General features: G+C 46.6%; 1 protein-coding gene across 2 annotated transcripts in view; it reads right to left on the reverse strand.

The window, feature by feature from the left end:
- Window positions 1-3298: 3298 nt before the first annotated feature.
- LOC129842120 (E3 SUMO-protein ligase PIAS1-like) overlaps window positions 3299-13106 on the reverse strand; it is a 57952-nt gene continuing 48144 nt past the window's right edge. For both annotated transcript variants that reach the window (XM_055910515.1, XM_055910516.1), the window contains 5 exons: window positions 10758-10918; window positions 8848-8978; window positions 8354-8546; window positions 8023-8200; window positions 3299-4150 (listed from right to left, as the gene is read on the reverse strand). In XM_055910515.1, coding sequence (XP_055766490.1) covers window positions 3848-4150; window positions 8023-8200; window positions 8354-8546; window positions 8848-8978; window positions 10758-10918 — 966 coding nt within the window. In that variant the 3' untranslated portion in view covers window positions 3299-3847. The remainder of the gene's footprint in view (window positions 4151-8022; window positions 8201-8353; window positions 8547-8847; window positions 8979-10757; window positions 10919-13106) is intronic.

The following is a 13106-nucleotide window of genomic DNA, read 5'->3' on the forward strand; positions in this document are numbered from 1 at the left end:
CAGAACTTACACAGGAAGAGAGGGGACTACCAGAACTTACACAGGAAGAGAGGGGTCTACCAGAACTTACACAGGAAGGGAAGAGAGGGGACTACCAGAACTTACACGGGAAGGGAAGAGAGGGGACTACCAGAACTTACACAGGAAGAGAAGAGAGGGGTCTACCAGAACTTACACGGGGAGAGAGGGGTCTACCAGAACTTACACAGGGAGAGAGGGGACTACCAGAACTTACACAGGAAGGGAAGAGAGGGGTCTACCAGAACTTACACAGGAAGGGAAGAGAGGGGTCTACCAGAACTTACACGGGAAGAGAGGGGTGTACCAGAACTTACACAGGAAGGGAAGAGAGGGGACTACCAGAACTTACACAGGAAGGGAAGAGAGGGGTCGACCAGAACTTACACAGGAAGGGAAGAGAGGGGTCTACCAGAACTTACACAGGAAGGGAAGAGGGGACTACCAGAACTTACACAGGAAGGGAAGAGAGGGGACTACCAGAACTTACACAGGAAGGGAAGAGAGGGGACTACCAGAACTTACACAGGAAGAGAAGAGAGGGGTCTACCAGAACTTACACAGGAAGGGAAGAGAGGGGACTACCAGAACTTACACAGGAAGGGAAGAGAGGGGTGTACCAGAACTTACACAGGAAGGGAAGAGAGGGGACTACCAGAACTTACACAGGAAGAGAAGAGAGGGGTCTACCAGAACTTACACAGGAAGGGAAGAGAGGGGTCTACCAGAACTTACACGGGAAGGGAAGAGAGGGGACTACCAGAACTTACACAGGAAGGAAAGAGAGGGGACTACCAGAACTTACACGGGAAGGGAAGAGAGGGGACTACCAGAACTTACACAAGAAGAGAGGGGACTACCAGAACTTACACGGGAAGAGAAGAGAGGGGTCTACCAGAACTTACACAGGAAGGGAAGAGAGGGGACTACCAGAACTTACACGGGGAGAGAGGGGTCTACCAGAACTTACACAGGAAGAGAGGGGACTACCAGAACTTACACGGGAAGGGAAGAGAGGGGACTACCAGAACTTACACGGGAAGGGAAGAGAGGGGACTACCAGAACTTACACGGGGAGAGAGGGGTCTACCAGAACTTACACAGGAAGAGAGGGGACTACCAGAACTTACACAGGAAGGGAAGAGAGGGGACTACCAGAACTTACACAGGAAGAGAGGGGTCTACCAGAACTTACACAGGAAGGGAAGAGAGGGGTCTACCAGAACTCACACAGGAAGGGAAGAGAGGGGTCTACCAGAACTTACACAGGAAGAGAAGAGAGGGGACTACCAGAACTTACACAGGAAGAGAAGAGAGGGGACTACCAGAACTTACACGGGAAGGGAAGAGAGGGGACTACCAGAACTTACACGGGAAGGGAAGAGAGGGGACTACCAGAACTTACACGGGGAGAGAGGGGTCTACCAGAACTTACACGGGGAGAGAGGGGTCTACCAGAACTTACACAGGAAGAGAGGGGTCTACCAGAACTTACACGGGGAGAGAGGGGTCTACCAGAACTTACACGGGGAGAGAGGGGTCTACCAGAACTTACACAGGAAGGGAAGAGAGGGGACTAATAATTTAGGACGGCATAATAGAAGTGGCGACTTCAGGAGCAAACCTCACCATGGTCCATTCCACGGGGTCAATCTGAGCCAAGCTCTCCTGATTCCACATCCAGCGTAGTTGCTAAACGGACAACGTGAAAATATAAAAATCAGAGCCAGCACAGTATGGTTCAGGACGACCCTATAGCGCGAATCAGGCTTACGATGCCACCGTCGGGTATTCAACAGTCACATTGAACAACAAGGACAACTCTTCAGACCCACAAGGACACAGCAGGGTCATTTACAGATCCACCGTGGTGACAGAACACGACAGAGACAGAGGCTGCGAGACAGAGAGAGGATGTCACGCCGCTTGCTTTAGAGAGAGAGTACCACTTCTTCCCGATCCGGCTCACATGGCGCCTCAAACCCAGGACCACCGCCTCACAAAACACACGTGACCCCGTGGTCCTGAAGGGTCGTAGTACCCAGTCGTGTTACAGAAAAGCCCGTTTAAAAAAATAAAAATAAGAAGAATAGCGGCAGTGCGATTTGGAGACACTTCAGTCTAAGGCAGGGGTGTCAAACTCATTCCACGGAGGGCCTAGTGTCTGCAGATTTTTGGTTTTTCCTTTCAATAAAGCCCTAGACAACCAGGTGTGGGGAGTTCCTAACTAATTAGTGATGTTAATTCATCAATCAAGTATAAGGGAGGAGCGAAAACCCGCAGACACTCGGCTCCCCCGTGGAATAAGTTTGACACCTGTGGTCTAAGGAGTGAGTGTTACATTTCCCATCTACTAGACATGCTAAGCTAAGCATTTAAAAAGTCTCTGTTTCATTCAACAACAAAAAATTACGTTTTAGTGAATAGTGAGAAAGAACGAGTCGAAGATGCACCCTGCATGAAAAGGTAAGTGCTTTAATTTAATATAAAAAAGACACCATAATAATAAACTTAATTGAAATCATATCATGTCTTCCTTGTCCCCCCAAAAATGTACACATGGCAGCTATTTCAACACTATTTAACCAGAAAATACAGCATGGTATTTCTTACGTGAAAACTAAAGGATGGACTCGGCAGGAAAATAAAGGTTTCCTCAGCTAAAGAGATGAGAGAGGAGCACAAACCAGAAAACCACAGTAGTGGATCTATAACCAGCCCGTGTATAGCCTGGGTGCCAATCAGTTCGTGCCATCATTCCACTCCTCAACCACAGTAGTGGATCGATAACCAGCCCGTGTATAGCCTGGGTGCCAGTCAGTTCGTGCCATCATTCCACTCCTCAACCACAGTAGTGGATCTATAACCAGCCTGTGTATAGCCTGGGTGCCAGTCAGTTTGTGCCATCATTCCACTCCTCAACCACAGTAGTGGATCGATAACCAGCCTGTGTATAGCCTGGGTGCCAGTCAGTTCGTGCCATCATTCCACTCAACCACAGTAGTGGATCTATAACCAGCCTGTGTATAGCCTGGGTGCCAGTCAGTTCGCGCCATCATTCCACTCCTCAACCACAGTAGTAGATCTATAACCAGCCCGTGTATAGCCTGGGTGCCAGTCAGTTTGTGCCATCATTCCACTCCTCGCCACTTGCTTGGTCATGACGAGGAGTGGAATGATGGCACAAACAGACTGGTACCCAGGCTAGCCTGTGTAATCCTAGCGACAACAATAACATGTAGCGGGGCGGGGCGGGGAGAAGAAGAAGTGCTTTTAAAAAAACAGCACACATTGATCTAACATAACTTAAAAGCGTCATAAATAATACCTTGAAAATAATTAAATACAATATTATTTGACCACAGAATGAATGTTTGAAAGAAAATATAATCTACAGTGATGACGAAAAAAAACAAAAAAAACCGGGACAGATTCTCTTTTTTTTTTTGCGCGGAAGCGCAGTAAAAACACGTTTTGAGACAGAAATAATGCCGTTGACGGGGAAATATTGAAATAAAAACAGTAAAAAACAAAGTACAAAAAGGGAATATAATCATCAAAATGGGGAGAACGTGAAGAGGCCTTTTTAAAAAGCTCCAGTATCCGCAGGAGGAAAAAAAAAACAATCAATTGAAGTTACTCATGATCATCAGGATTCTGCTTACAGTAACATTTAAAATAGATATTTTTCCACCTCTCTGTACATAGCACTGTTTCTTTCCCTTTAGTTTTCTATTTACAAAACCATCCTCCGGTTTCTATTTTCACCCTCCAGTTGTTTTTCCCCCAGTTCTGTACGGATAGATCCCCCGTCCCCGTCCCCGTCCCCTCAGTCTAGTGAGATCACGTCTGGTATGGAGCCGTATATGACTGCGGCTGCTGCATTGGACCTGCTGTCCCTTTCTCGATCCCGATCCCTCTCTCTCAAACTACTTGACGACACCAGACTGGAGCTGCTGCCGCTGTTGCTGCCCCCGTTGGCTGCTGCCAGGGCGCTGCTCCCACCCCCGGGGGTCCCTGGTTGGTCCAGGAACATCTGGGAGGAGCTATAGGGCAGGAAACGGTTCAGGAGCAAGTCGTGGTCGTCGGAAGCTGAGGCTGCCGCCGCTGCCGCCATCACCATGTTGTAATGCTACAGACAGGAAGCAGAGAGGGGTGTCGAATAAATCACATTCATTTAGAAAGACATTTTTTACATCAACAGTTACAGTAACGTGGGCCGGACCCCGACGAGCAGAAGCAACGTGGGCCGAAGCAACGTGGGCCGGACCCCGACGAGCAGAAGCGACGTGGGCCCGGACCCCGACGAGCAGAAGCGACGTGAGCCGGACCCCGACGAGCAAAAGCGACGTGGGCCGGACCGCGACGAGCGGAAGCGACGTGGACCGGACCGCGACGAGCAGAAGCGACGTGGGCCGGACCGCGACGAGCAGAAGCGACGTGGGCCGGACCGCGACGAGCAGAAGCGACGTGGGCCGGACCGCGACGAGCAGAAGCGACGTGGGCCGGACCGCGACGAGCAGAAGCGACGTGGGCCGGACCGCGACGAGCAGAAGCGACGTGGGCCGGACCGCGACGAGCAGAAGCGACGTGGGCCGGACCGCGACGAGCAAAAGCGACGTGGGCCGGACCCCGACGAGCAGAAGCGACGTGGGCCGGACCCCGACGAGCAGAAGTTATTACCTGATGGTTGTCTCCTGTGAAGTCATTACCTGATGGTTCTATATTCTGTGAAGTCATTACCCGTTGGTTCTATCCTGTGAAGTCATTACCTGTTGGTTCTATTCTGTGAAGTCATTACCCGATAGTTCTATATTCTGTGAAGTCATTACCTGATGGTTCTATATACTGTGAAGTCATTACCCGATGGTTCAATATACTGTGAAGTCATTACCCGATGGTTCTATATTCTGTGAAGTCATTACCCGATGGTTCTATATTCTGTGAAGTCATTACCCGATGGTTCTATATTCTGTGAAGTCATTACCCGATGGTTCTATATACTGTGAAGTCATTACCTGATGGTTCTATATACTGTGAAGTCATTACCTGATGGTTCTATATTCTGTGAAGTCATTACCTGATGGTTCTATATTCTGTGAAGTCATTACCTGATGGTTGTCTCCTGTGAAGTCATTACCTGTTGGTTCTATTCTGTGAAGTCATTACCTGATGGTTCTATTCTGTGAAGTCATTACCCGATGGTTCTATCCTGTGAAGTCATTACCTGTTGGTTCTATCCTGTGAAGTCATTACCTGTTGGTTCTATATTCTGTGAAGTCTTTACCTGTTGGTTCTATTCTGTGAAGTCATTACCTGATGGTTGTCTCCTGTGAAGTCTTTACCTGATGGTTCTATCCTGTGAAGTCATTACCAGTTGGTTCTATTCTGTGAAGTCATTACCTGATGGTTGTCTCCTGTGAAGTCATTACCTGATGGTTGTCTCCTGTGAAGTCATTACCCGATGGTTGTCTCCTGTGAAGTCATTACCCGTTGGTTCTATTCTGTGAAGTCATTACCCGATGGTTCTATTCTGTGAAGTCATTACCCGATGGTTCTATTCTGTGAAGTCATTACCCGATGGTTCTATCCTGTGAAGTCATTACCTGTTGGTTCTATCCTGTGAAGTCATTACCTGTTGGTTCTATATTCTGTGAAGTCTTTACCTGTTGGTTCTATTCTGTGAAGTCATTACCTGATGGTTGTCTCCTGTGAAGTCTTTACCTGTTGGTTCTATCCTGTGAAGTCATTACCAGTTGGTTCTATTCTGTGAAGTCATTACCTGATGGTTGTCTCCTGTGAAGTCTTTACCTGTTGGTTCTATTCTGTGAAGTCTCTACCTGTTGGTTCTATTCTGTGAAGTCTTTACCTGTTGGTTCTATTCTGTGAAGTCTTTACCTGTTGGTTCTATTCTGTGAAGTCATTACCTGTTGGTTCTATTCTGTGAAGTCATTACCCGATGGTTCTATTCTGTGAAGTCATTACCCGATGGTTCTATTCTGTGAAGTCATTACCCGATGGTTCTATTCTGGGAAGTCATTACCCGATGGTTCTATTCTGTGAAGTCATTACCTGATGGTTCTATTCTGTGAAGTCATTACCCGATGGTTCTATTCTGTGAAGTCATTACCTGATGGTTCTATTCTGTGAAGTCATTACCCGATGGTTCTATTCTGTGAAGTCATTACCCGATGGTTCTATCCTGTGAAGTCATTACCCGTTGGTTCTATCCTGTGAAGTCATTACCTGTTGGTTCTATATTCTGTGAAGTCTTTACCTGTTGGTTCTATTCTGTGAAGTCATTACCTGATGGTTGTCTCCTGTGAAGTCTTTACCTGTTGGTTCTATATTCTGTGAAGTCTTTACCTGTTGGTTCTATTCTGTGAAGTCATTACCTGATGGTTGTCTCCTGTGAAGTCTTTACCTGTTGGTTCTATCCTGTGAAGTCATTACCAGTTGGTTCTATTCTGTGAAGTCATTACCTGATGGTTGTCTCCTGTGAAGTCTTTACCTGTTGGTTCTATCCTGTGAAGTCATTACCTGTTGGTTCTATTCTGTGAAGTCATTACCTGATGGTTGTCTCCTGTGAAGTCTTTACCTGTTGGTTCTATTCTGTGAAGTCTCTACCTGTTGGTTCTATTCTGTGAAGTCATTACCTGTTGGTTCTATTCTGTGAAGTCATTACCTGATGGTTGTATCCTGTGAAGTCTTTACCTGTTGGTTCTATTCTGTGAAGTCTCTACCTGTTGGTTCTATTCTGTGAAGTCTTTACCTGTTGGTTCTATTCTGTGAAGTCTTTACCTGTTGGTTCTATTCTGTGAAGTCATTACCTGATGGTTCTATTCTGTGAAGTCATTACCTGATGGTTCTATTCTGTGAAGTCATTACCTGATGGTTCTATTCTGTGAAGTCATTACCTGATGGTTCTATTCTGTGAAGTCATTACCTGATGGTTCTATCCTGTGAAGTCATTACCTGATGGTTCTATCCTGTGAAGTCATTACCTGATGGTTCTATCCTGTGAAGTCATTACCTGATGGTTCTATCCTGTGAAGTCATTACCTGATGGTTCTATCCTGTGAAGTCATTACCTGATGGTTCTATCCTGTGAAGTCATTACCTGATGGTTCTATCCTGTGAAGTCATTACCTGATGGTTCTATCCTGTGAAGTCATTACCTGATGGTTCTATATTCTGTGAAGTCATTACCTGATGGTTCTATATTCTGTGAAGTCATTACCTGATGGTTCTATATTCTGTGAAGTCATTACCTGATGGTTCTATCCTGTGAAGTCATTACCTGATGGTTCTATCCTGTGAAGTCATTACCTGATGGTTCTTTCCTGTGAAGTCATTACCTGATGGTTCTTTCCTGTGAAGTCATTACCTGATGGTTCTATTCTGTGAAGTCATTACCTGATGGTTCTATCCTGTGAAGTCATTACCTGATGGTTCTATCCTGTGAAGTCATTACCTGTTGGTTCTATCCTGTGAAGTCATTACCTGTTGGTTCTATCCTGTGAAGTCATTACCTGTTGGTTCTATATCCTGTGAAGTCATTACCTGATGGTTCTATATCCTGTGAAGTCATTACCTGATGGTTCTATATCCTGTGAAGTCATTACCTGATGGTTCTATATCCTGTGAAGTCATTACCTGATGGTTCTATCCTGTGAAGTCATTACCTGTTGGTTGTCTCCTGTGAAGTCATTACCTGTTGGTTGTCTCCTGTGAAGTCATTACCTGATGGTTGTCTCCTGTGAAGTCATTACCTGATGGTTGTCTCCTGTGAAGTCATTACCTGTTGGTTCTATCCTGTGAAGTCATTACCTGTTGGTTATCTCCTGTGAAGTCATTACCTGTTGGTTCTATCCTGTGAAGTCATTACCTGTTGGTTATCTCCTGTGAAGTCATTACCTGTTGGTTCTATCCTGTGAAGTCATTACCTGTTGGTTCTATCCTGTGAAGTCATTACCTGTTGGTTCTATCCTGTGAAGTCATTACCTGTTGGTTTTCTCCCTGGAGGAATGAGAAGAAGTTGAGGTCCAGGTCGTTGGGGGTGTGGTAGTAGTGGCTGTAGTCCTGTATGAGGGGGGGTGGAGGGGGGATATAGCTGGTCTCAACAGGAGGCATGCTGGGAGCTCTGGCCACCGGAGATACCTGGCTGTGGAGGTTCAACACGCTGTAGGGAGAAGACGATGATGAAGATTACGTATCGGAAACAAAATGTCCAACGGAAATTAGCGTTCCGACTCCTCAAAACACACATACAGGTTCTAAAAACAGGGCTATGGAACAGTCCGAGGGGGTTAACAGGACATCAGAGGCGACGTACCCCTTGTTGCTGATAGGCGGTGAGGCAGGGGACAGGGAGGAGGAGGAGGGACAGGGTCTCTTGAGAGGAGGCTCATGGTCCAGATCGTCGTCTGAAGAGCTGTCCAGAGTCAGATCGATCACCACCACCTTATTGGTAATGCCGTGGGACGAGCTGTTCCTGTGAGGCTCCGATTCCACGGTCCGACACGACTCTACAAGAACGTAAATCCTTCTATCAATCCATCTATAATAACACAAAACACTGTATGCATTGAGTGCTACGAAACTTTCAAGTGGTTTGAAACTAGGGCAGCGGTCCTCAAAAAAACCTGTTTCCCGGATAGCCCAACCAGTACGGAATTTGGACTATCCCAGAGCTAGCATGCCCTGATTCAACGACTCATCAAGCCCTCGACGAAGGTGAATCGGGTGACCTCATTAGGACATCGTTGTGAAAGATCTGGGAGGTGGTTTGGGGAACTACTGCACTAGAGGATGAAGTTGGCCACGTACCGCCATCGCCGTTGAATGAAGCAGAAACCTCTGTGACCTCCTTCTTTAGTCTCATGGGATACCAGTTCCCGTCCTCTTTAAACTGGATCTCGTCACAGTCCTCACAGCTGTTTAGGATCTCCATGAACAACCTGGAAAAACACACACAGGGAGGAGGAGGAGGAGGAGGAGGAGGAGGAGGAGGGGGGGGGGGTTAGAAATAGGTGCTACTGTACTGGATATGTATTGGATGATAGCATGAAGACATGAGTTTGTAGTTTTCCCCTGTCAGAGAGACGGAGAGACAGAGAGAGAGTGAGCGAGAGAAAGTGAGAGCAGACCGAGAGAGTGAGTGAGAGAAAGTGAGAGAGAAGGAGAGAGAGTGAGTGAGTGAAAGAGTGAGAGAAAGTGAGAGAGAGCTGACCGAGAAATAGTTCCAGAGTGCCCTTTGTGTCCCTTTGATATTTTTTGTAGAACTTGGGCACAAATGTAGAATTTTAAAAGCCTGTTATATTAAATGAATAAAGGCTTACCTAGCTAGTCGACTGGTGTGGCTACCTAGCTAGTCGACTGCTATGGCTACCTAGCTAGTCGACTGCTGTGGCTACCTAGCTAGTCGACTGCTGTGGCTACCTAGCTAGTCGACTGCTGTGGCTACCTAGCTAGTCGACTGCTGTGGCTACCTAGCTAGTCGACTGCTGTGGCTACCTAGCTAGTCGACTGCTGTGGCTACCTAGCTAGTCGACTGGTGTGGCTACCTAGCTAGTCGACTGGTGTGGCTACCTAGCTAGTCGACTGCTGTGGCTACCTAGCTAGTCGAATGCTGTGGCTACCTAGCTAGTCGACTGCTGTGGCTACCTAGCTAGTCGACTGCTGTGGCTACCTAGCTAGTCGACTGCTGTGGCTACCTAGCTAGTCGACTGCTGTGGCTACCTAGCTAGTCGACTGCTGTGGCTACCTAGCTAGTCGACTGCTGTGGCTACCTAGCTAGTCGACTGCTGTGGCTACCTAGCTAGTCGACTGCTGTGGCTACCTAGCTAGTCGACTGCTGTGGCTACCTAGCTAGTCGAATGCTGTGGCTACCTAGCTAGTCGAATGCTGTGGCTACCTAGCTAGTCGACTGCTGTGGCTACCTAGCTAGTCGACTGCTGTGGCTACCTAGCTAGTCGACTGCTGTGGCTACCTAGCTAGTCGACTGCTGTGGCTACCTAGCTAGTCGACTGCTGTGGCTACCTAGCTAGTCGACTGCTGTGGCTACCTAGCTAGTCGACTGCTGTGGCTACCTAGCTAGTCGGCTGCTGTGGCTACCTAGCTAGTCGGCTGCTGTGGCTACCTAGCTAGCCGACTGCCGTGGCTAGAAAACTAAACAGCTAGCTGGCTAGCTAGATGACTGCCGTGGCTAGAAAACTAAACAGCTAGCTGGCTAGCTAGATGACTGCCGTGGCTAGAAAACTAAACAGCTAGCTGGCTAGCTAGATGACTGCCGTGGCTAGAAAACTAAACAGCTAGCTGGCTAGCTAGATGACTGCCGTGGCTAGAAAACTAAACAGCTAGCTGGCTAGCTAGATGACTGCCGTGGCTAGAAAACTAAACAGCTAGCTGGCTAGCTAGATGACTGCCGTGGCTAGAAAACTAAACAGCTAGCTGGCTAGCTAGATGACTGCCGTGGCTAGAAAACTAAACAGCTAGCTGGCTAGCTAGATGACTGCCGTGGCTAGAAAACTAAACAGCTAATTGGCTAGCTAGATGACTGCCGTGGCTAAAAAACTAAACAGCTAGCTGGCTAGCTAGATGACTGCCGTGGCTAGCCAAAAAAAGGACTCGTTTTTAAACTTGGTTAATCTTATCCTTGGAGGCTTTCAACGTGTTCTTACACTTTGAAGAATCTAAAATATATTTTGATTTGTTTAGGGGGCAGCAGCAGAACGAACCCGTCGATGATGAGGTGTTGGTAGGGGGCCTTCTGATCACACACAGGACACACCCAGGTGGGTTTCCTCTCATTCATCTGGATGTAAAGCGTCGCGTCGAAACACTGCAGGTGGGAACAGGTCAGCGCTCTGCACGGGATCATCAGACGCATCTTCCCCAGCTAGACACACAGGAAACAGGAAACAGGAAGATGAATATACGTCAACATCACGAGGACCAGCTAGACAAACACACAGGAAACAGGAAACAGGAAGATGAATATACATCAACATCACGAGGACCAGCTAGACAAACACACAGGAAACAGGAAACAGGAAGATGAATACACATCAACATCACGAGACCAGCTAGACAAACACACAGGAAACAGGAAACAGGAAGATGAATACACATCAACATCACGAGGACCAGCTAGACAAACACACAGGAAACAGGAAACAGGAAGATGAATATACATCAACATCACGAGGACCAGCTAGACAAACACACAGGAAACAGGAAGATGAATATACATCAACATCACGAGGAACCAGCTAGACAAACACACAGGAAACAGGAAGATGAATATACATCAACATCACAAGGACCAGCTAGACAAACACACAGGAAACAGGAAGATGAATATACATCAACATCACGAGGACCAGCTAGACAAACACACAGGAAACAGGAAGATGAATATACATCAACATCACGAGGACCAGCTAGACAAACACACAGGAAACAGGAAGATGAATATACATCAACATCACGAGGACCAGCTAGACAAACACACAGGAAACAGGAAACAGGAAGATGAATATACATCAACATCACGAGAACCAGCTAGACAAACACACAGGAAACAGGAAAATGAATATACATCAACATCACGAGGACCAGCTAGACAAACACACAGGAAACAGGAAGATGAATATACATCATCATGAGGACCAGCTAGACAAACACACAGGAAACATGAAGATGAATATACGTCAACATCACGAGGACCAGCTAGACACACAGGAAACAGGAAACAGGAAGATGAATATACATCAACATCACGAGGACCAGCTAGACAAACACACAGGAAACAGGAAGATGAATATACATCAACATCACGAGGACCAGCTAGACAAACACACAGGAAACAGGAAGATGAATATACATCAACATCACGAGGACCAGCTAGACAAACACACAGGAAACAGGAAGATGAATATACATCAACATCACGAGGACCAGCTAGACAAACACACAGGAAACAGGAAAATGAATATACATCAACATCACGAGGACCAGCTAGACAAACACACAGGCCACAGGAAGATGAATATACATCAACATCACGAGGACCAGCTAGACACACACACAGGAAACAGGAAGATGAATATACATCAACATCACGAGGACCAGCTAGACAAACACACAGGAAACAGGAAGATGAATATACATCAACATCACGAGGACCAGCTAGACAAACACACAGGAAACAGAAAGATGAATATACATCAACATCACGAGGACCAGCTAGACAAACACACAGGAAACAGGAAACAGGAAGATGAATATACATCAACATCACGAGGACCAGCTAGACAAACACACAGGAAACAGGAAACAGGAGGATGAATATACATCAACATCACGAGGACCAGCTAGACAAACACACAGGAAACAGGAAGATGAATATACATCAACATCACGAGGACCAGCTAGACAAACACACAGGAAACAGGAAGATGAATATACATCAACATCACGAGGACCAGCTAGACAAACACACAGGAAACAGGAAGATGAATATACATCAACATCACGAGGAACCAGCTAGACAAACACACAGGAAACAGGAAACAGGAAGATGAATATACATCAACATCACGAGGACCAGCTAGACAAACACACAGGAAACAGGAAGATGAATATACATCAACATCACGAGGACCAGCTAGACAAACACACAGGAAACAGGAAGATGAATATACATCAACATCACGAGGAACCAGCTAGACAAACACACAGGAAACAGGAAGATGAATATACATCAACATCACGAGAACCAGCTAGACAAACACACAGGAAACAGGAAGATGAATATACATCATCATGAGGACCAGCTAGACAAACACACAGGAAACAGGAAGATGAATATACATCAACATCACGAGAACCAGCTAGACAAACACACAGGAAACAGGAAGATGAATATACATCATCATGAGGACCAGCTAGACAAACACACAGGAAACATGAAGATGAATATACGTCAACATCACGAGGACCAGCTAGACACACAGGAAACAGGAAACAGGAAGATGAATATACATCAACATCACGAGGACCAGCTAGACACACAGGAAACAGGA

This window comes from Salvelinus fontinalis, unplaced genomic scaffold (assembly GCF_029448725.1).
Source record: "Salvelinus fontinalis isolate EN_2023a unplaced genomic scaffold, ASM2944872v1 scaffold_0015, whole genome shotgun sequence".
Lineage (NCBI taxonomy): Eukaryota > Metazoa > Chordata > Actinopteri > Salmoniformes > Salmonidae > Salvelinus > Salvelinus fontinalis.